Source organism: Trichoderma harzianum (assembly GCF_003025095.1).
Source record: "Trichoderma harzianum CBS 226.95 unplaced genomic scaffold M431scaffold_12, whole genome shotgun sequence".
Lineage (NCBI taxonomy): Eukaryota > Fungi > Ascomycota > Sordariomycetes > Hypocreales > Hypocreaceae > Trichoderma > Trichoderma harzianum.
The window spans coordinates 338889-358877 of record NW_020209260.1 but is presented as its reverse complement, the minus strand read 5'-3'; the positions used below and the strand labels follow the sequence as shown (position 1 = coordinate 358877).

At 51.9% G+C, this 19989-nt stretch overlaps 5 protein-coding genes across 5 annotated transcripts; 3 read left to right on the top strand and 2 right to left on the bottom strand.

The window, feature by feature from the left end:
- Positions 1 to 400: 400 nt before the first annotated feature.
- Positions 401 to 3684, top strand: M431DRAFT_235354 (hypothetical protein). The gene is made up of 3 exons (XM_024913670.1): positions 401 to 1898; positions 1961 to 2142; positions 2212 to 3684. The coding sequence occupies exons 1-3, from the start codon at positions 720 to 722 to the stop codon at positions 3476 to 3478; spliced, it is 2628 nt and encodes an 875-aa protein (XP_024770806.1). The 5' UTR covers positions 401 to 719; the 3' UTR covers positions 3479 to 3684.
- An 818-nt stretch (positions 3685 to 4502) lies between these two features.
- M431DRAFT_511252 (hypothetical protein) lies at positions 4503 to 6048 on the top strand. The gene is made up of 3 exons (XM_024919619.1): positions 4503 to 4624; positions 4708 to 4943; positions 5005 to 6048. The coding sequence occupies exons 1-3, from the start codon at positions 4510 to 4512 to the stop codon at positions 5899 to 5901; spliced, it is 1248 nt and encodes a 415-aa protein (XP_024770805.1). The 5' UTR covers positions 4503 to 4509; the 3' UTR covers positions 5902 to 6048.
- Positions 6049 to 7036: 988 nt separating this feature from the next.
- M431DRAFT_94085 (hypothetical protein) lies at positions 7037 to 11041 on the bottom strand (the record flags this gene model as incomplete). The annotated part of the gene is made up of 2 exons (XM_024924549.1): positions 7037 to 10687; positions 10787 to 11041. 2 exons carry the CDS (start codon positions 11039 to 11041, stop codon positions 7037 to 7039), a joined length of 3906 nt encoding a protein of 1301 aa, XP_024770804.1.
- A 3583-nt stretch (positions 11042 to 14624) lies between these two features.
- Positions 14625 to 15544, top strand: M431DRAFT_511249 (hypothetical protein). Its single transcript, XM_024919618.1, has one exon. The coding sequence runs from the start codon at positions 15109 to 15111 to the stop codon at positions 15337 to 15339; it is 231 nt and encodes a 76-aa protein (XP_024770803.1). The 5' UTR covers positions 14625 to 15108; the 3' UTR covers positions 15340 to 15544.
- Positions 15545 to 17624: 2080 nt separating this feature from the next.
- Positions 17625 to 19496, bottom strand: M431DRAFT_511247 (hypothetical protein). The gene is made up of 3 exons (XM_024919617.1): positions 19480 to 19496; positions 18877 to 19420; positions 17625 to 18732 (listed from the first exon to the last, which is right to left on the bottom strand). Exons 2-3 carry the CDS (start codon positions 19031 to 19033, stop codon positions 18068 to 18070), a joined length of 822 nt encoding a protein of 273 aa, XP_024770802.1. The 5' UTR covers positions 19034 to 19420; positions 19480 to 19496; the 3' UTR covers positions 17625 to 18067.
- Positions 19497 to 19989: the final 493 nt, after the last annotated feature.

Sequence of the window (19989 nt, the reverse complement as noted above, 5' to 3'; positions counted from 1 at the left end):
CGTGTTGTCTCTTCCATGCTAGCCCCTCTCCACCTGCTCTCGTGCCTAGGCTGTCCCGTCGTTTAATACCATCGTACTAGCGGTAGCAGTGGCATTAGTCCAGTAGAGTACACCAGAGCGATTCTTGTCCTTGCTCCAACTTGGGGGATCTCGCTCTCTTATCTCAGCGGGGGCCTTCTAAATTGACCCTTCTCGAAAGACGGCACATGAGATTTCCCTTCTTGGAAACTTAGACGAAGGAACTTTTGCTCGCTCTCTCTTTCACTGGGTGGCTTGGCTGTCTTCCTCCCACGCTTCTGCTGCTGCTCTTGTTGTTTGTCCAAACCACACAACGGCTGTTGCCCTATCAAGGCGGATTCCCACATCAGCCGATATCTGGGGAACGATACCGATATCTGCCCCTAGCCAGCCAGCCAAGCCCTTGTACTGGGCGCAGCGCTCTCGTTCTAGTAGGCCTCGCTACCACTGTGATTTCCCTTCTCTTTACTATTCATCTACACCGGGCGACTATGGGCACCTCTGCCCGCCTCCCATACACGACGACCTTGATTTGATTGAGCAAACACGCTCGCCACTCCAACAGAGTGATGAATCATCGCGCTGGAGACTGATTATTCCAGCCGAGTCTCACGACTTGCCCAGGTCCGTCAGTGACTGACAGACAGACTGCCGGCGGACTGAGCAACAGTGCTCCGTCTGCTCGGTGTGGGCACGTTGACATGTTCCATCAACCGCCAGATAAGCCTCGCGCGACTGGCTTCGATGATGATACGTTTGGGTTTGCCAACCAGGGTTGGGATAGATATGGCTTCGGCAACGTCTCGTCGCCTCCTCCGGCGATGGCTCCGCAGCCCATCCAGAGGACCGGACGGGCCTATTCCACGGCATCGGTAATGGACTGGACGCCCGACATCGACACGACCTTTCACCACCACGGCGATGGGGTGGCCATGTCGCCAGTAGAAAATGTCGAAATGGAAAGCCTAGGTTCGGCTCAAGGAGGGGGAGGGGTTGGCCGCTTGGTCGCGCATTTCGAGAACAAAGGTTATGTCCCGCCATTGCCTCCTCGGCCCATCAACAACCAGCCGTATCAACCGCACCATCTTGGTACCAGCCCTTCAATGTCGTCGCAGTTTGGCAGCCTGAATTCTGTAGCCCATACGCATAGGATCTCGAGCCCAGTTGCTAGCTCAGGTGAATCCCAATATGGCTCCCTCGGTGTCCATTCGCCCCCAACTCCCAGCCCAATCGGCACCAGCATGGGCCGCTCCGGCAGTGTGCACTATGGCAGTTTCCATGATACTCAGCAGGTGCATAGTCCCGGTATTGGCACGCCATTTGGAGGTATGGATGGGTTCATGAACTCTGCTCGTGTGAATAGTCCGATGGTGTCGACACCAATGGTATCGACGCCCATGGTATTAACGCCCATGGTGTCCAGCCCGATGGCTACTCCCGGAGTTCCTGGTACCCCTGGATTCGAAATATGGCGACCTCCTCCTTCGATGACGACCCCCATCATCAAAACCGAACCGATCATCAAAACTGAACCAACCACCAACCCAGCCAATTTTCTCGGCTATTTCAGACCTCCCGTGCCAACAACACCAAAGCCGGTTGTAAACACAGGCAATCAGTTCATCTTGGAATTCAACCCCAGTGCTAAAGCCGCCAAAGGGAAAGCCCCAGCGAAACCTCCCAGGCCACGATTGCCTCCACGGAAACCCACTGTCACGCAAACACAAATATCAGCACGAGCATCGACACCCGCTCAAGCACCAACACCAGCACCCGCACCAGCACCCACTCCCGCCGCTGCCTCAACTCCAGGCCCAATGTCTCCTCCTCCTAAACCGCCTCGACCTACCGAATCATCGTCTTCATCGACACCTCTCGCTGTAAGCTGTCTTGTGATATTCGGGGGCTTTTCTCTAACCGCAGTACTAACTCATTCATTCAGACACAACGGCAGGATTCGATTTCTCTTCGTACCCAGGCAGGTACTAGGCCGTCACGGGAACAGGTTCCTGCAGAGGCTTGGGAGCAATATAAGTCCACCATCAAAACCCTCTATCTTGAAGAAAGAAAACCATTGAAAGAAGTCATGAGCATCATGGCCGACAAATATGGCTTTCAAGCAACGTGAGTCGGGAATTCTTCTTTCCCTTGTGTTTTTAAATCTCCCTGAAGCAGATCTGACCCTTCCCCCAGACCCAAGATGTACAAGACTAGATTTTCTCAATGGGGTTTCGTGAAGAACAACACAGAAGAAGAGGTAAAGCGGCTATTGTCGATGAAGTTCCAGCGCGATGCCGAGGGCAAAGTTTCCGAATTTGTCCGAAACGGTAGAGTGGTAAATCTGGGTACTTACTTGAAACGAAAAGGAGTGACGGAGTATGACTTGGTAGACTTTGAGTTGCCAGCCGATCTCCCAGCTCATATCCGATGCAGAACGCCAACACCACCTCCAGCGCTTCGGTCTCCGGATCTCCTTCGCGCACAAGAGGTTGTGGTTGGGAACATGCGCAAAGCATTTTTGCACTGTCGGCAATTTGAAATGGAGACGGAGACGCAAATTGGCTGGCCGTCGACCATGGTTTGGGGAGCCGGATCAAGCGAACTATTAGTCGAGGCCAACTTTTATTTCGAAGCTCGCGACGCAGACCAAGGTGGTGACTACCTAATGCGGGCTTTCAAACAGCTCGAGGTGGACCTGAGGAAACTTTCACCGCAAGGCATCATGGAACTCATCTTGGGTATGATTAATCGCGATCCCGGCATGATGACAGCTTTGTGCAAATACCTGGCAGCATACTCGACGACTAATCTGGAGCGCACACATCCTCTTCGGCAAATCTTCACCTGTTTGTATGAGGTGCAGCAAAAACATGGAGCCCAGACACTATCTGAACTCTTGTGGACCAGTATTTCCACGATTGCAGAGGAACTTGAAGCCATTTATGGACGCAAGCATCCGTATGTGGCTCGAACCTGGGCCGATCTCGCACTCTTTTATAACCAGGTGAACCCTGAGAGGTTGGAAAAATTGGTTGTTGAGCTCCGCGTCCTGCAGAGGCAGCTCGAGCAGCGTCATGGCCACTCCAGCGTCGAAGTTGTGTCTATTCGATATGCCATACTGCTCCTTGTGTATGCGGCGTCTCCTCAGTCAGATGCCGCGAAACAAGCTGCAAACGATTATTGGAACATGTTGCGAAATATGGGAACCATGCATCTCATGCGCGACTCCCGCCCGAATAGCTATTGTTATCACAGCCCTCTCAAAGTCGACCCATGGACAAAGAGATGTCGAAGGCGGTACGACTCGCTCGTCACCATCATAGAAGAGCATGTGGGAGTGAGAATTCACCCTTATTTCGAGGAGGACTTCCACACAACCGAGCACGCCCAAGAACCACAGAATTCATGGGCCGCCGCTATGCAGATGGGCACGTCGAGCAGATCATGGGGCTTCATCTAGCGAAGCATCCTCGAGGTTTGGACTCGTCCAAGCCAAACTAGCGCAGATAGCAGGTATCACGATACCTTGTCTCTCATTTACTCATGACGAATTATCTTGTCGAGAAAAAAGAAAAGAAAAGAGTCGGCAACACGCGTTTTGGCGAGCATGACTTGTCGGGATCTTTTTGTCGAATCTCGGCGGACGGTTGATACCCAGCATCAAGGGGGTTTGGGCGCGCATAGCGACGATTTCAGTTCTGTGCCGTTTGCCATCTCATATCGAGCCTGGAGTTTTGGACGGCTGATATTTTTCACCATCGTGGAATTTTCCTTTGTCGTCTAGTTCACGCTGACAAGTCGTTTTTCCTTTGGTTTATTTGTCTCCTTGCGCGCAAGTTGTTGCACCTCGAGCCGGCGTTTTGGAGGCTTCTTAGCTGGATGCGCGTGCATCTGTGTATAATAGTATGAATGAGTTGTTGTTTTTTGTTGTATTTTTGCGTTGTTTTTTCGTGTTTCCGAAGACCGCAAGGGGAGGACACGATGTTGAGGGTCTGGCATGGCTGAGACAAAACCCCCAGACTTTTGAAAAGGGCAAACGTTGGAGTTGTTGGAAATTGAGCAGAAAAAATACCTTATCGAGCATTTCCTGCACTATCTGGGAAGGCGGCAGGCTGGAGTTTGGATGGCAGGAACGGACGAGGCAATTGTCATGCAGATGGTAGACCAGATCGTCCTTCTGGGAAGGCACGATAGCACCCTGATTTCTCATCGCACCTTCTTTTCTACTTGACTTGCCGTTAGTATTAAAATCTTGGTAATGAATAAAGACATGATGACATTATTTTACGGCTGGCCCTTATAAAATATATTCATTTAAAATTGCTTATTGGTTGATTGATTTATATATTATTAGAATTATAACAGTTAAAAGGGAAACAATCCATCTCGGGAAACTCCATTCCGAGGTATCACCGGCGCAAACCTTTCCAGTGACCTCATTACCACCACCACTACCGGCATTTTTCTCACCACCCATCAAGACCGTTCGACATGTCGCTGTTTCGCGGCCAATTGAGCTCCAAACATCTCCAACAACTCCATACCAATAGCAGCAGTAGCAAAGTCCTTCGCCGGTTCTACTCTTCATCGAATCGCACAATTAAAGGTACGCCTCCGGAGCTTCTCGAACCAGCTTCCCGAACAAAATAAGACACAGACAAACAAACCTCTTCTTTTTTTTCCTCACAGAGTACGACGTCCTATTCCTCCGCCAGCATGGAGCCAAGCACGCAAAATGGCACCTCTCGGCACCCTTGAAGCCAGACTCCCGTGTGAGGCTTTCGTATGGCGCTTCCATCCCGGGGTCTGAGCTGATCGGCCGTCGCATTCTCGATGTGGTCCGTGATAGCGCTGGCAATTCCGTAGTTTTGCATGAACCGTCTCTTGCAAGCTACATCATTAATAGCGAGCGTCTTGCCACACCGGTAAATATTCTTCATAAATTCGAGTGCGCTGGTAGATTTGAGTTAGCTAAACAAGTTGCAGATCTATCCCAACGACGCCAACACAATCGTCTCTCTTCTCGACCTCAATCCCTCTCGTCCCGGCGAAGACGACCAAGACGATGAAGCTCCTCCCTTCGAAATCTTCGAAGCCGGCACAGGCATGGGCAGCCTCACCCTCCACATCGCTCGTGCCCTACACGCAGCAAATCCGCCTCTACCACCTGCTCTCCGACAAATCCTCATCTCCTCCCCCTTCAAAGCTCGTTACGATTTCGCCACTTCGAGGGGCTGTCTAGAAATCTCTCCCGAGGAACAAGCTGCTCTCGATGCATATGCTTCTTCCCGTCGCGCAGTCTTGCACACTCTCGATCGCAACTCGAAGCATGCTCGCGCTGCATATAAGCTCGTTCGCAACTTTCGTCGTGCGCAGTACTTGCCCTCTGTCGATTTCCACGTCACTTCTGTAGACGAGTTTATAAGTCAGAGGCTTGAACAAACAGGTGGACAACCTTTCCTTTCTCGCGCCATTCTCGATCTCCCATCAGCGCACGAAAACGCCGAACGTGTAATCGAGGCCTTGCATCCCAATGGCCTCCTCATCCTCTTCAAGCCCTCCATTAGTCAAATCGCCGATTTCCAAGCTTGGTCCAACGAGACAAAGCAGCCTGTGCGCATGGAAAAAGTCATTGAACTGTATTCTACTACTGCATCAGACGGTGGTGTACATGACAGCTCTGGCGGAAGACACTGGGACGTTAAAACGGTAGTGCCGAGAGCGCAGCAGGGCGACGGCGGCAACAATAAGCCGGTACAGGTGATGCGACCAAGAGTAGGCGAGCGTGTTGCTGGTGGAGGCTTTGTGGCTGTACTGCGGCGATGGCCTGTTTCTGAGGTGCCCGTCCAAGAAGCCCCTGAAGAACCAGAGGCCCAAGAGTGAAACCGACATCTCGCCTAGGATGATGTGTTGGCAATTTCTTGTATATATTGCATCGTTTACATATTTACTAGAGGGATATTTTGTGTAGACATTGCTAGACTAGATCATAGAAACCATGTACACTTGATAGCAAAGAATAAATCTTCCACTCTACAAGATGGGACAAGTCAGCCATATCTGCCTCATAATCACGAATACCAGTCATCAAACTAATCTTAAACCACAAACATATCAATTCAAAAAAGCCTTCCGCTCGCTATTTGTGCAAAAAAGTTTAAAGTCCCAGCCAAAAACATTCTCACTCTCAAATTTCTACCAATCGTTGGCGGGTATCTCTATATACAGCGCTTACAAGAAAAAGAAAAAAAGGTATTCATGTTTATCGTCATCGTCGTCATAATCGCTCATAAAAAAGCAGCAAAAAACCCCAAATCCCACTTTTTTACCCTCCTTCGTATAAAATCCTCCCCTGGCGCTCTTCCTCTCGTTTGCAATCTCAGAATGTCGAGAGTTACCCTTCCAAAAGGACACATCCGCAGAACGCGCCGGCCTGCCATTGCGTTCTGCTTCGGTGTCCTCCAAAGGGAGCGAGCCATCTCCATTAATATTTAACCCCAAATGCCATATTTGAAACGAGAAAAAAAAATCTTCCAGAGTAAAATCGGTCTTGTGTCCGGCAACTAGTCCTCCGTCCGGCGGCGTGATACAAAAGTGAAAAAGAATAGAAAATGAGGAAACGAGCAGTATGACTTAAATGCAGCGCACGCTAAACAGAGACTCAACAGCCATCGTATATATGCTGTTCGCGACTCATTCGTTGAAGGGAGGGTGGCAGTCTCGGATTTTCGTTATTAAGGATTCAACCCTTCAGATACTGAGAAAAAAGTGGAAATAAAGATGAAAAGAAAGAGAAGATAAAAGAAGGTCGAATCATGCTCGTTAAAGATCCAGTCTTGAGGATTGGCTTGCGCCATGTCTTCCAATCTTGAGAATTTTTTCCAGTATCGTTGCTTCCAAGTACCAGTAGGAAGGTATGAGTCAATGAAAGATATAATGAAACAAAAACAGAGTAAGAAATAGATATAAAACAGGTTATAAAGCACCGAGGGGGGCATGATTAGAGTTTGTCGATCGTCTAAAGCGCACGGGCACTGCAGACCATCAGCTTGAGGCTGGTGCCCAGTTCTTCGCATTCCCTGAGCAAGGCCTTATTGTTCCAGATGCTGTCTTTTCCAGAAGAATGGCTGGTTGTGTTTTCATAGCATCGAGAATACCACCAACGCCCAACTCGGGATACCATGTTGGTAATGCCCTCGTCTGCGTTTGGACTTTGGTCTCGCATCATTTCCGCCAAGCTAGGCTGGTCTTTGGACAACTTTTTCGCCTTTTTCTCAGCTAAGCCTTTGCCCTTTGAATTGTCATCGGAGGACGTGATTGAACTTGCAACCGGAACGCCAACGCGGGCAGCCTTGATAGTTGAAAAGCCGCTCTTGCCCAGGAGGCGCACGATTAAATCAGCAGTAGACGCCAAATTAGTCTCTGGTGACGTTTCATGTATGCGTTCCTTGAGCTGACGAATGGTACGGCGCCCGCGGTTGCCCATATTGTTGAGATCAACATCAAGAATAGACAACTCAAGATATCCGCCCGGCTTGAGAACACGGCGGGCTTCGGAAAGGATATTCTCATAGTGAGATTCCGGAGCAGCCGCCGGGAATCGATAGATAACACAGTTGAAAGTATTCGAAGCAAAGGGAAACTCATCGAGGTGGGAAAGATATTGTACTTGACGATGGTTGGGAGGGCTTAGGGGATAGCGCGATGCCGAGCTTTCTGCATCGGGTGTAGGCAAAGGGGCTCGCGGAGAGAGGTTGAAGAATTGGGCAGCCGAGTATGTTTCCGCGGCATAAAATGACCAATCGTCATTACCAAGCCCGTCAATGACGAGAACTGATGGGCGCTCGACAGAGTCTTGGCCCCGACCCAGTCCATGTCGAATGTCGCTGAAGAGAACTTGGCCAAAGCTAAGCCACTTGGAGACGGTCATGGAACCTACACGAAGGTTCACCTGGGCCAGGGGCGTCCATTCTTCAGAAGAGGTAGACGAGCCAGACTGCCTAGACTTGCGGGAAGAGGCGATGCTGTGACGCATGGTTTCAGCGGCGCTAGGCTTCCTAGAATGCCGGCCATTGCTCTGTTCTGCAACCTCTGGCACAGGTGACGGCACCGTAGGGCTAGGATGGGGCTGAAAGGCCTTTCGAATTCTCTCTGTCATATCGGCACTGAAGGTAGTAGAAGCTGTCGGCGCATCTGAAATGGTTGACAGCTTACGGTGATCAGTGACGATTGTTGGAGATTCGAGAGATTCGAGAGGCTTCTCTCTTGCCAGCCTCACTTGGTAGGTTTCGAGATGGAACGGAATACCCCTGGAAGACGTGGTAGACTGCCGAGCTTTAACGGTGTCTTCTCCCAGAAGATCGTCATATTCATCCCAGACCTCATCATCTGCAGGTGGGTCGTCAGGCTTGGGAATAACAGCAGTTGCCTCTGCATAATTGTATGAAACACAAGATTCAGTCGAGCTCGTTGTACAGTCAGAATCCTTTCGAGGGGGAGAAAAGGCAAGAAATTCTTGTGTAGTTGTAGGCTCGGGAGATAGACGTGACCTGGGTTCACTGAAGAAGGAAAATTCAGTGCCCGCATCCGTCGTTGAGCCGTCACCACCACTGGTATCCGGGATGGGAGATGGTTTTGAAAAATTGGGCATCCTGGTATTCAAGCCTGGACCGCGTGTTTTGGGTATATGCAAAGAAAGTTGCTCATTTCCCATAAAAGGCCGAGAGAAACTGCGGGGAGAGGGCCCTTCTTGACGGTTGCTCACCACCTGCGGTATCCTTCCCACCTGTGCCAAGCGACTAGGTCTCCCAGAGCTCAGTGTTACTGCTGCAGGAGGTAAACCTTCCATACGAGAAACAGCTGGCTCGTCGGCCACAGAAAAGTAGTCTTGTACTGGTGAGAGAGGCTGTGGTAGAATGTTCGCCGAAGGCTGCATTCGTGAGGTAACAAACGACTGGGCTTCCTCTACCTGCAACTCAGGAGTATTTATCTTGGCAGGTGAGCGCGCGTAGGCATCTGCCTCGCGCAAAATCTCCTTGAGGTCTACAGGCTGGGCTGATTCTTGCTCAGGTGAATCCATAATGGTGTAGAACGCCACCGGCTTCTTCTCCACTGGCTGTACAGTGACGGCAACAGGTTCGCTTGTCTTGTCTGGCTTGGGCTGGTTGTTCGATCTGCTGAAGAAGTTCCATTTCCTTGGAGACCGAGGTTTTTTCTTGAGCTTCTTGGGAGCCGGATGAGGATTGGGAATTTCATGAGAAGGCTGTTGCTGAAGATTGAAGATGGAAGATTCATCAGACATGATGCTTGTATCAAAGCTAGTCATGGGCGATGTAATCACGCCACTGGTGTTGATTGGTCGTGGCAGTTGTAGAGGGTCATCTGGAAATGACTTCAACCGCTGAACGGATCGTCTAAATGCCAGAGTAGAACCCATAGCCACACTGCTAGCGTCGCTGTCAGATGGCCTTCGAGCATTCGTGTAATTCTGCCCACGGGGAATAGCCGAGGGCCAAAGTCCTGTTCCAGGCACATCCCTTGAAATGGAAGATGTAGTTGAGTTGGCTATTGAATCAATGCTTGGACGTTCGTTTGTTGTGAAGCTCATATTGCTCTCCGTCCTAGTGAGCTCTGCACTGGCGTTTCGGTTCTCAACAACAGCTCCTCCAGCAATCACGACAGGATTGATGCGATCAGCCAGGAAAGAGTCGCCACTGACAAGGCTCTCATTGGATTTTTGAGGATTGGCAATGACTCCGCTTCGTCGCCGAACAGCACCAAGTCGTCCGTACCCTTCATGACCAGTGCCAGCTGCCGGACCCTTTCGAGATACTTTCTGTTTATCCTTATCCTTCTTGTCCTTTTCAGTGGGCGCGTTCTCTGAAGAAGCTTTTCTGCGCCCAAAGAACGGGAAACGAGGGCCAGAGCTCTTAATATTTGGGGACGGCGTATTAGCAGTCGGTCGAGATGGGCCAGACACAAGTGGGCCAGACACGCTAAGCTTTCTCCTGCTCGTCAGTTTGCCTGATGAGGTAGGTTGCTCAGACGTGAGTAGATTCGATGTTGATGCACTCTTGTTGGTCTGCATAGTTGAAAGCGGAGGTGGAGGAGACATTGTAGTCTCACTATCACGTCTTTCTGAATTGATTGCCCTGAGTGCCAAGCTACTCTGGATGACTGGAATGGTATACAGCTGGGACTTGAGGTCAGAGGTGCCCTCTCGACTGGGTCGGCGCGGTGGCATAGCCTGCGGCGAAGGTGATTGATAGTTGCGAAGCGGGAGTGCAGATTTTGGCGGGGATGAGATATTCATTGGCTGGGCCTCTGGTCTGCGTTTTTGTCTGGGAGATAGCTCTTCTTCATCTTCGCTTGAGAGGAATTTCTGCGACGACTTCCGTGGAGGAGGACTTTGCGGCGGTGCGGCGAAATTCTTTCCACCTCTTCTTTCTTTCTTTGGGTTGATGCCGGCCTTGACAGTAGAGCTTGATGACGAGGAAGTCAACGACTCTCGGACCGCAGCAAGGCCGTGGGGATCAACGCTTATAATATCAACCTCATTTGATATACTCCCCGTCCTTCGTCGGGTAACAGGTGGGCGAGTAAAGGCGGGGCTGTGCTGTCGAATTTTTGCCAATGGAAAGCCGCGGCTGGGAATAACGAGGCCAGGGGACTGAGATGATATTGAGGTTGGCGTTGTGTCTCGGCTGTATGGCCCCGGACCAGGCGATGCAGAAAATCTGGTAGAAGGGCTACCACTGATGGCGCTAACCTGACTGCTGTTGGCAGAGAAGAGCAGACTCCCAGGAGTTGGCGGCGGAAGGTCATGTGTAGCTAAGCGGTAAGGCATGTCCGGGGCCTGTCTATTCAAAGCATTGTGCACTCGATCGTAATGACGATAGCGATCCAGCTCAGGGTAGATGACAGGAGACTGGCCGACCGGCTTCGAAGCTGGCTCTTCTCTTTGAATGGTGCTTGGGCTGGCCGTTATGTTTCGATTGAACTGAATACCCAGTGCCGAATCCATCATCACCTGCGGTTGACCCTTGGGGGAACTAGGGCCTACACCAGGAGAGCCACTAGGCAGAGTGCCGACCTCAGGCGATAGAGAGGGCTTTTTCCGCCTCGGCACATTTTGTCCCAACTTTGAGCTACTATCAAATGACCGGCTAGAAGAGGAGGAACCTGATTCGGTTTGTGTATGGGATCGTGAGTAGCCAGAGGAGCTCGTGGCAGAGCCCCATGACTTTGATTGCCGATCTGGAACAATCTTTGGGACGGATTGCTGTGTAGTAGCAGAGGGGCGGCGTGTTGAAGATGGAAGAGGGACTCGACTAGCCGCACGCGGCAGTGATGAGTCTTGTTTTACCAGTCTCGGGATATCCGTTTCTCTCTCGCTCGTCCGGGAGGTAGATTTGGGAATGCCGCTTAATGGCTTCGAGTCTTCGGGCCGCCTTCGCAAGCCATCGGATGGCCTGACTGGTAATCCATATCCCGCCTTGGGGGATGCCATACTGTTCCAACCTCGTGGGATGTTTGTAGTATTCCAAACATGCCTCTTATGATGTATAGAGATGCATACTTTGTTCAAAGGGTATTTCACGTCAAGAATTGGTCTTGAACAGATGTCAGCAGATGCAACGTAACTACCATGTAGTAATTGAGGTGCTGGGAAATAGCACAGGTAATAATTCGACCCATCAGTGATTAATTAATAGAAAGGAGCCTGCTCACCTTGTTGGCCGCGAGCTCAGGTCAAAGCTTGGCTATTAGCAGAGCTGCTGGTACACGATAAGGTACAGCCAAATCCGGTAATGAAGGCAGATTACGAGGGAGTCTTGTCGAAGAGCTCCGGAGCAGGCAAAGAAACTTCCGTCGAGGGGTCCAAAGCGAAGGTAAGTGGCTATTTCAAGAAATAAACGAGGAAGGGAAAAAAGAAATTATTGTGCACGAAAAGGGAACAATGTAACGATGGAGTGCCGGTAGTATAAAAGAACCGGCAGACTGAGAGGACCGGAGGAGTGGGGATGCAGCCCGAGACGGGAATAAGCTGAACTAGGCACGGAGTAGCTTAGTGCTGCTGAGAGAGCGCTTGTGAGTAGGTTAAAATTGACTGAGCCAGGCCGAGAGAGCCCTTGGCTTGGAGCAAACGACAGGGGGCTGTCGAGTTGAGAAAGGATTTTGCCAGCTGGGGATCGATTGGTCCCTTTGCGAATACAAGCGTGGCAAAGAAGCACGAGTAGGTGTGGAGTGGCGAAACGAGGCCCGGTGGTCGGGACTGAGAATAAACCAACGAGACTTGGTTATTGACAAGACTGAGAGAGAGGCGGGGAAAGCAGGTGGATGAGGCTGCTTGGAGTGGAGGGAAGAGCACAGCAGCCTTTGTAGACACGATCATTGGCATCTCGTGGGTGTCATGCTGCTTTAGGCGATGAAGGCCTCCGGTTGGGGCATCGTGAGTGGTTGACACAACTGCTTGGGAAAGCCTTGGGAGTGGTACCTGTGGAGAGGCATGCTCTGCTGTCACTGTCCACGTCTACTACAGACGGCAAAGATGCTCAAAGCAGATGATGGCATGCTGTCCTCCTGGCCACTGTACGGCCTTGGGCGGCGGTCAAATGTGGCCGATCGGAGGCAGTGCGATGGCCAGTCTGTGTCCATGCTTGCCATGCTAGGGTCCCGGAAGCTTGGGGAGATCAGTGGCACTGCGCTGCTGCTACTGCAGATGCAGATGCAGCTGCGCCGCCATGCCATGCGCATGAAAAGCACGGCCGTGGTCCTATGGAATCTCGTCAGAGCCAGGCCGGGCAGGGCGAGGCGGCGATTGGGCACGAGGGCTGGCCACAGCGTCTGTTCCTGGCAGTCCAAGCATCACAAATCCCCAGCAAGCGGTGGGGCGGCCGAGGGTCTGAGCTCTCCGCTTGGCCTCGCCGTTGAAGATGAAAGGCTGCCATGGTTCCTGGAGGCGCCCAGCGGCGAGGACTAGGCCGAGGGAATCCAGCGTGCGAGGGACTCATTGGCGCGCGATGTCGTCGTCGCTGCCAGGCTAGCCGTCGCGCGCAATTGCAGCATATTGAACGTACGTCCAGGCTGAGGCGGAGTAGGCAGCCAGACGGCCACATGCCCCCATCTCGGTCGCTTTGCTCAAGGCCAAGTGCCGTCGTCGTGGCCGTTGTTGTCGTCGTCGTGCCATCATCATCATCGTCGTCACCGTCATTATCAACATCGAGAGGCGTTGTTGCTATTGTTGTTGGCGGCCACATGGCACCCTTCACTCCCTCTCGCTCTCGCCATCTCCCATGTCCTCCTCCCTCATGTCCCGGCACGCGAGACTGAGAGGCAGCTGGGCGTGGTCGCCGAGCTTACGCCCGTTTAGGAAGAGGGCATCAGCCACAGCCGGGTGTCGTCTGCTAGACTGCTAGAGGCTGTATGCATGTCTGAGACATGTCTTGCCTGGCCATGTATGTCTCATTTCTGTCGACTCCGACAGGTCGATCCAGAGGACGAGGTGTCTGCATGTCTCAGCATTCCGCACGATCTGCGCCGTTAGCTTATCCACCTTCTCCTACTGGACGGCATCGGTGGGCGTCAAATTTTGCAGGCCATGGAGGGTGAGAGCCAACGGGGTGGTGTGCAGGCTCCAAAGGGTGCTGCCTGTTAATTTGTTAGTTTGCTCGGTATCTGTAGCTGGCGAAGGAAGGCGTAAGTTAGTTCGCACTGCATCCATCGTATTGATTTGATGAGAAGGTACATTGGCCCAGGTATTACTCCGCACTTTTTGCTAGTACCAGCATAGCATCGACTCGTCCTTCTCGCTACAGGACACGCACATCAACTTGCACATGTCAAGCTTCAGTCTCTCTCCATCTGCCCCGCATAGATCCATCTGCCTCCATCTCGCCTCTTCATGTCATCTCCATGCGCTGGTTGGTATGTAATAATAGCTTCAGGCCTGTCCGCGTACTAACACTAACTACTAGACTTGTAGACCTACATACATGCTAACTCTGGCCGTCTGCTAGGCACGAATAGCGCGTATGTCTGTCTGGATCTGGGAGATGAATCCCTTCGTTCAATTGGCGAACAACCAAAAAACACCTGCATCCACGCTCCACGCCTCTCCTCACACACTCTTGCATCCACGCACGGGCAACAGTCATCCCGTTGCCCGAGAGACACCAACCCGCGAGGCCTGGATATTGTGCGGTGGTAGCACTGAATCCTACGCCCGTATCCATTGCTCTCCAGATGAACGCCTAGACGGACAGATGTCGGCCGTTATTCAGGTTTGAGAGATGCTCCTGCATAGGCCTCTGATGCATCTTCCGTCTGCATGTAACCAGCTGGGGAGCATTAGCATTACAAGCTATGGCTACTAGCAGATCACCATGCATTTGCGGCCCTATCTGCTTCGTGCTTTTCGACCAGCCCTTCGGCAAAGGGGAATAATTGCTAGCAGAAGTGCAATTTTTTTTTCCTCTTCTTTTTTCCCTTGTCATTTCCGATATTGTCACATATTAGACCGTTGTTACACTACAGATAATCCCGGAGGCCAGCCGCAAATTGTCGCACCACCACTATCACACCGCGGAAGCAAGGATGACCAGGGTCTTCACTCCAAGTGGGCATCCGGCTTTGGAGGCTCACTTTGTCCACTTTCTCTCATCAAACGCACGGCCTCAGCGAGTGTGTACATATTGTCAAGTACTTTTTGAACCTGGCAAAAGAGGCGATTCGTCAATATTTGAGGAGAAGGGCGGCTGCTTCTGCGCTGCCATTGGCTACTATTTTTGATTTTCTTCCAATCACTTTGCTCGACCCAACTGAATGCTTTCCCGTCCCCTGCTCGCCAGGATACCCCCGATAACCAGAACGCCTCGTTCTCAACATCACTAGCAAACAAGGAACGTACCCCAGCATGCTAATTACACAACATGCCTCAGCCGTTTTGCAACTCAAATTGATTATATCGCCATTGCAAAACCTCAACCGGAATCCTTGAGAAGTCGAACAGCTTGCCGGGTTGGGTCTCGTGATGGTTTCCCGCACCCGTCTTGCTGAGCAAAGCCCGGCAGAGTACGGAGCACTTGATCCATGATGGCCCATACGATGAGCAAATCAAGACGGCGTGGTACAGGATTGACAATAATAGCAACAGGTCTTCCTTTGCTCTCCCTGCAGCCGCACGCCCTGATCCCGAACGCTAAGCATGCGGCAGATGTCGGGACAGTCATTCTCCAAAAGCCGTGCTTTGTGTATGCCTTGGCCCAACAGCTCGGGGTGCACAACGGAGCTGAAAGCTGCATCCAGGGCATGGAAAGCTAGTGGCGACCTGGATGAGCTGGCCATGTCTATCAGTCACCGACCGACTGTTTGTTGGCATCGCATTGCATCTCTTGCATATCTCGAAAACGAAAACGAAATGCCAAAGCCGGCATCAAGATGGGACGGAGGCAACCTGTCTAATAATATCGACACGCATTGACGGTGCTTCGCCACACTTGGCCAATAGCTGGGAACAAAGTGAGGCTTGTGACGTGGCACGTCCCGCTGTGGCCGCTCCCGCAGTTGGCCTGGTGGGGCTGGTGGCCTGTGGCTGATGTCAAATCGCCAGATCCAAGGCCGGCGCTTTTGCTGACGACATTTTGGAGGCACAGAATTGCCATCGTATGCAGCCATTGCATTCTTTGGCCTTCATGACGTGTCTCGTTGTCTTTCTTTGCCTTTGTTGCCCAAACATGGATCAATGCATTGCAAGAGTCACTCGGGACCGAGACAAGGCATTCTGGACTTGGGCTGACCGGTGTCGGCTTGTCAAGGCATAATAACGTCGGCATTGTTTACTAACACGGCACATTACCGAAGAGGCATATACCTGTTCTTGCGTGTATCGTATGCTGCTGTTGAAACCACAACTCTCTCACAGCACGGCTAGCGAATCAGGCCACGGCCCCTGCCCTTCCAAACCTTCACACCCCATTTGCCCATCGATCAATATCAAAGTGCGCAAGACGCCAGGCGAGGACCCCATCTCGCTTTAGCTCAACAAGGGTTTCCGGCATGCCATTGGCTCCCGGATTTCGACGTCTCCAAGTAACGTGACGAGAAGTGCCTCACTGTCCAACGCCATCCAACCACTCCTTGGGCCTTCTGCCTCTTCTGCACTGAATCATGGCTGCCGACTGGGTCTACACACGTGGGGAACAAGGCACGGACGTTGGCTCGCCGAGGTGAAATCTCTGCTCTCTGCTCGTCTCACCTCCAAAATCGACGACCGAGCGAGCCGCTAGATTCCTTGGTGTGGTTGGGGCGCTTGATTATCAGTGGAAGCAGCTTTTCTTGCTCGAAATGCGGGATTAGCGCGTTGGTCCCAAACGACTTCTCACGGCGACTTGGGATGGATCTTTTGTTGAAGTTCCTGTTGGTCCATCCGTATGACACATCATGTTGGTGGCGGAGTTGAAAGGGCTGCCCGGATGCCGAGTGATTGGCCTCTGTTGACTGATTGACGCAGCAGCTGATATCTGACTACATGTAAACTACCTATTCTTTGCCCCCCCTGCTGCATATTTCTGGCACGACTCTTCTTTATGTTGGATGTCTCGGACAATCAGCTTAGTCTGTTGTCATATTGGCCAACCGTCCCTTGGCCTGCAGATACCTGATATGAGCCGGAGCATGCGCGAGAAAGAGCTAGAAAGGGCGCACTCGGGCTTTCTCTCTCGTCTCGGTCTAAGTCGAAAGCGGTGTTGACGTCTGGGGACGAATCACGATCATGTCGACGATACAACCTCATGTCTGTGGTTCAGCTGAGGAGAAACCGAGCAGTCATCCCCCTTTCTCTTCCTTCATATTTCCGTTTGCTGCGCCTAACACTTTTGATGCTTCTCCCCGAGAATATCCTTCTTAGTCTAATAGCTCGACTAGCATCTTCTAGACCAGATGCCTCACCAAGATATTCCTCGCTACTATTGGTCCTCTGTCAAAACCCACTTCCAGCTGCCAGGGCGACTAGCGACATCCCTCTCGCCTGCATTGCCCGGCGCGTAAGCTTGGCCTCTTATTCAGCGAGACCAAAGCCCACTACCGTCCAACTGAAACGGATGTGGGAATAGTAGAAATATGATATCTCGCAAAAAATCTCTGCAAGCTAGCTTCACGGACTAAGATTGACTTCCCGTACCCGTAGTACCCGTACGTAAGTACGAAAGTAGCAGTAGTACCGCCTTGCTCCCCCCCCCCCTTGGTTATATAACTAGTATTTACGAGTAGTCTTTGATTAGACGATACATCACACTGGAGCGAAATAGATAAGCCAGAGAGTGTGGTGCCCGGAGGATCTCATCTTCCCGTGAGGCCATTTTTTTCGTGTCTTTTTCGGCGAGCGGGGAGTGAGTGTGATATGTGTGATGGGAGCTAGGATGTGGGCATGGAGCGGAGATCACGGGTTTTAGTATATGTGATTGTGATAGCTTGATCTCTCTATGTTACGCATAAGGGAGGAGGATAGTGTTGATGATGTGCGTCTTTTTTCTTTCTTGCTGCATGTGAAAAACCCTCTGCACTTGGTTCCTTTGTGAATGTTGTGTGAATGCTGCGGTGATGAGATGAAGTTATCACTGCTGGGTTCGTTTGGGAGAAGGGCCGTTTATGGATCAAGGGATTTTTGTTCCTTGTCGTTTGAGGAGCGTGCCCTTGGGCCAAAGCAGAAGTGCGTACGAGTATAGGTATCCTGTGAATACGACCAACGTAACCATCATAAATCACCACATACCATACAGAGGTCCAAGTAGCAACAGAAGCATCACAGAAGCAGCAACAGCATCACAGCAAATTTACTCTCAAACATTACAATGTAGCTTTCAAACCCGAACAACGCCGTTTTAGCCTCTTATTAGAAAAAGCGCTCTCATATGATATACATTCCCATTTCGTCCCTCCCAAAAAACGACCTTCTCATTACAAAGATAGAATTTCATCTCCAGATATTTCTCTTTTCCCCCCTTTTCCCAAAAACTCACAGCAAAAACATTGCGGCTGACTCTTTTTTTCTTTACGCCGCAGCAAATCTGGCAGCTCGCTTCTCGGCCTTTGCCTTCTCAGCAGGATCCTCTATGATGCTGCTGAACTTGGGCTTGCCGGCGCCCTTGCCGCCCTGGTTCTGATTGCCCTTGTTGCGGCCGCTGCGCCTCTCGTTGCCCGAGGGCTGCTGCTCCCTGCGGTCCTGGCTGCGTCGCTTGCCGGGCCTGTTGCCGTCGCCCTCTTTGCGGTCACGACCACGCTTCAGCGGCCTCTCGGGCAGCGCGGAGTCAAGCCCGGTGGCCAGCTCCTTATCATCAACGCCGAAGCGCTTCGCCCGCTCGGCCAGTTTCTTAGTCTCGTCGTCGAGCTCGGTGCCGAAGCGCTTGGCCCGCTCGACGCGCTTCCTAAGCTCCTCGTCGGCGGTGGTGGACGAGAGACCGATGGCAAACGACGGCGCGGGCTCCTTGGCCTCTGCTGGCTCGGCGGCGGGCTCGTCGCCGGCTTCCTCGGCGGGCTTGGCCTCGTCCTCATCTGCAGGAGCAGCAGCTGCGGCGGCGGGTTCTGCGGCGGCGGGTTCTGCGGCGGCGGGTTCTGCGGCGGGCTTCTCTGAGGGCTTGGCCGCCTGTTCCTTTTCAGGTTTTGAGGCAGCAGAGGGTTCATCGTCGCTGTAGTTGATTTCGTCCTCCTTGGACTCGGCTGGGGGCGGATCTTTGTTAGCGTTCGCTGTTCCATTCAATTCTCAACGTAGTTTTTCTCCGTTTCGCGCGTTCCAGCTCGACGTGATGGTGACTGTGGTGATGATTTGCGGCAAAGAAATGGATAGGCGCAACAGCTACATACCAGGCTTGTCGGCTTTGGGTGCTGACGCGGTAGCGTTCTTCTTGTCGTCCTCCTGCAGGCGCGCAATAAGGTCGGCCTTATTGCCCGTCTGCGGCAGCTTCTTTTCCGCCAGGAGCTTCTTCAGCTCCGGCACCTTGAGGGCAGTGTAATCGGCCATTGTGGAGAAAAAAAAGTCGGAGAGTTAGAAAAGAATGTCGCGGTCGCGGTCGCGGAACGAATTGAAGGCTGAGGGAGCGAAAGAAGAAGAAAAGTCGGTCGTGGTCGAAATGTAATCAAACGAGGTGAATTGCCGAGAAGCGGCGCGAGAAGAAGAGAAAAAGGGCGATGGGGAGAGACGGCGAAGAGGGAGGAGAGAGAAAGTCGAGATGGGAAGAGACGCGATCTGGGCCGCTATTACGGAGACTGAATGGATGGACGAGGCTGGGGATCGTGATTTGCACCAGGAATGCGCACGGACCAGTAAGCTTAAAAGAGCTCTGCAAGCTCCAGGAACTGCTGCCAAAGTAACTTGGACTTACATCTTTTAAGAGACATATGCTTATTTCTATTGAATCCCATGAGTTATTACTTTATTTTTGATTCATTGTTTGCATCAATACCTACTAATATCACCGTTCGTGTTAGACTTGCTGCCCCCAAATGTTTCCCCTTTCCATCTCTCCATATGTTACCCGGGATCTTCCTTATAACATCAATTTTCAGCCCCCAAGTGCCAACCAACTCATCCCGCTGAGCAATAGCAACTGCAGCTCTACTCATTCCATTACTGTCCACTTACACATCGTCGTAATATCCCACCAGCAATGCCATAAGAATATGACGTTGGATTTCTTCACCGCAAATTGGCCAGTTTTGCTTCTTCGATCCCGTGCCGTGCAACGATGCCTCGCTAGCTGCTAGATCTTGCATTAGTGCCTGGTTGCCTCTGGCGCTGCCGGCTTTAGGGGCCCCTCCAGCAAACTTACAGGGCCTAGAGCTCCCTACAGCTCCTGTATTCCCCGCTGGAGCCAGGCCGTCTAGAACCCTGGCTGGGGCGGCTTGGCGACTTGGCTTCGGACCAATTGCGGTGGCTCATCTCGCTGTTCCCGGTATTGACCCCTTGACTGCGTATCC

What these genes read in the sequence shown, in the direction of transcription:
- M431DRAFT_235354 (XM_024913670.1), top strand. Translation starts at nt 720, where the DNA reads ATGTTCCATCAACCGCCAGATAAGCCTCGCGCGACTGGCTTCGATGAT. An exon ending in CTTCATCGACACCTCTCGCT is followed by an intron (nt 1,899 to 1,960) that starts GTAAGCTGTCTT and finishes TCATTCATTCAG; the next exon opens with ACACAACGGCAGGATTCGAT. An exon ending in AAATATGGCTTTCAAGCAAC is followed by an intron (nt 2,143 to 2,211) that starts GTGAGTCGGGAA and finishes CCCTTCCCCCAG; the next exon opens with ACCCAAGATGTACAAGACTA.
- M431DRAFT_511252 (XM_024919619.1), top strand. Translation starts at nt 4,510, where the DNA reads ATGTCGCTGTTTCGCGGCCAATTGAGCTCCAAACATCTCCAACAACTC. An exon ending in ATCGAATCGCACAATTAAAG is followed by an intron (nt 4,625 to 4,707) that starts GTACGCCTCCGG and finishes TTTTCCTCACAG; the next exon opens with AGTACGACGTCCTATTCCTC. An exon ending in GCGAGCGTCTTGCCACACCG is followed by an intron (nt 4,944 to 5,004) that starts GTAAATATTCTT and finishes AACAAGTTGCAG; the next exon opens with ATCTATCCCAACGACGCCAA.
- M431DRAFT_511249 (XM_024919618.1), top strand. Translation starts at nt 15,109, where the DNA reads ATGATGGCCCATACGATGAGCAAATCAAGACGGCGTGGTACAGGATTG.
- M431DRAFT_511247 (XM_024919617.1), bottom strand. Translation starts at nt 19,033, where the DNA reads ATGGCCGATTACACTGCCCTCAAGGTGCCGGAGCTGAAGAAGCTCCTG. An exon ending in ACCCAAAGCCGACAAGCCTG is followed by an intron (nt 18,733 to 18,876) that starts GTATGTAGCTGT and finishes ATCCGCCCCCAG; the next exon opens with CCGAGTCCAAGGAGGACGAA.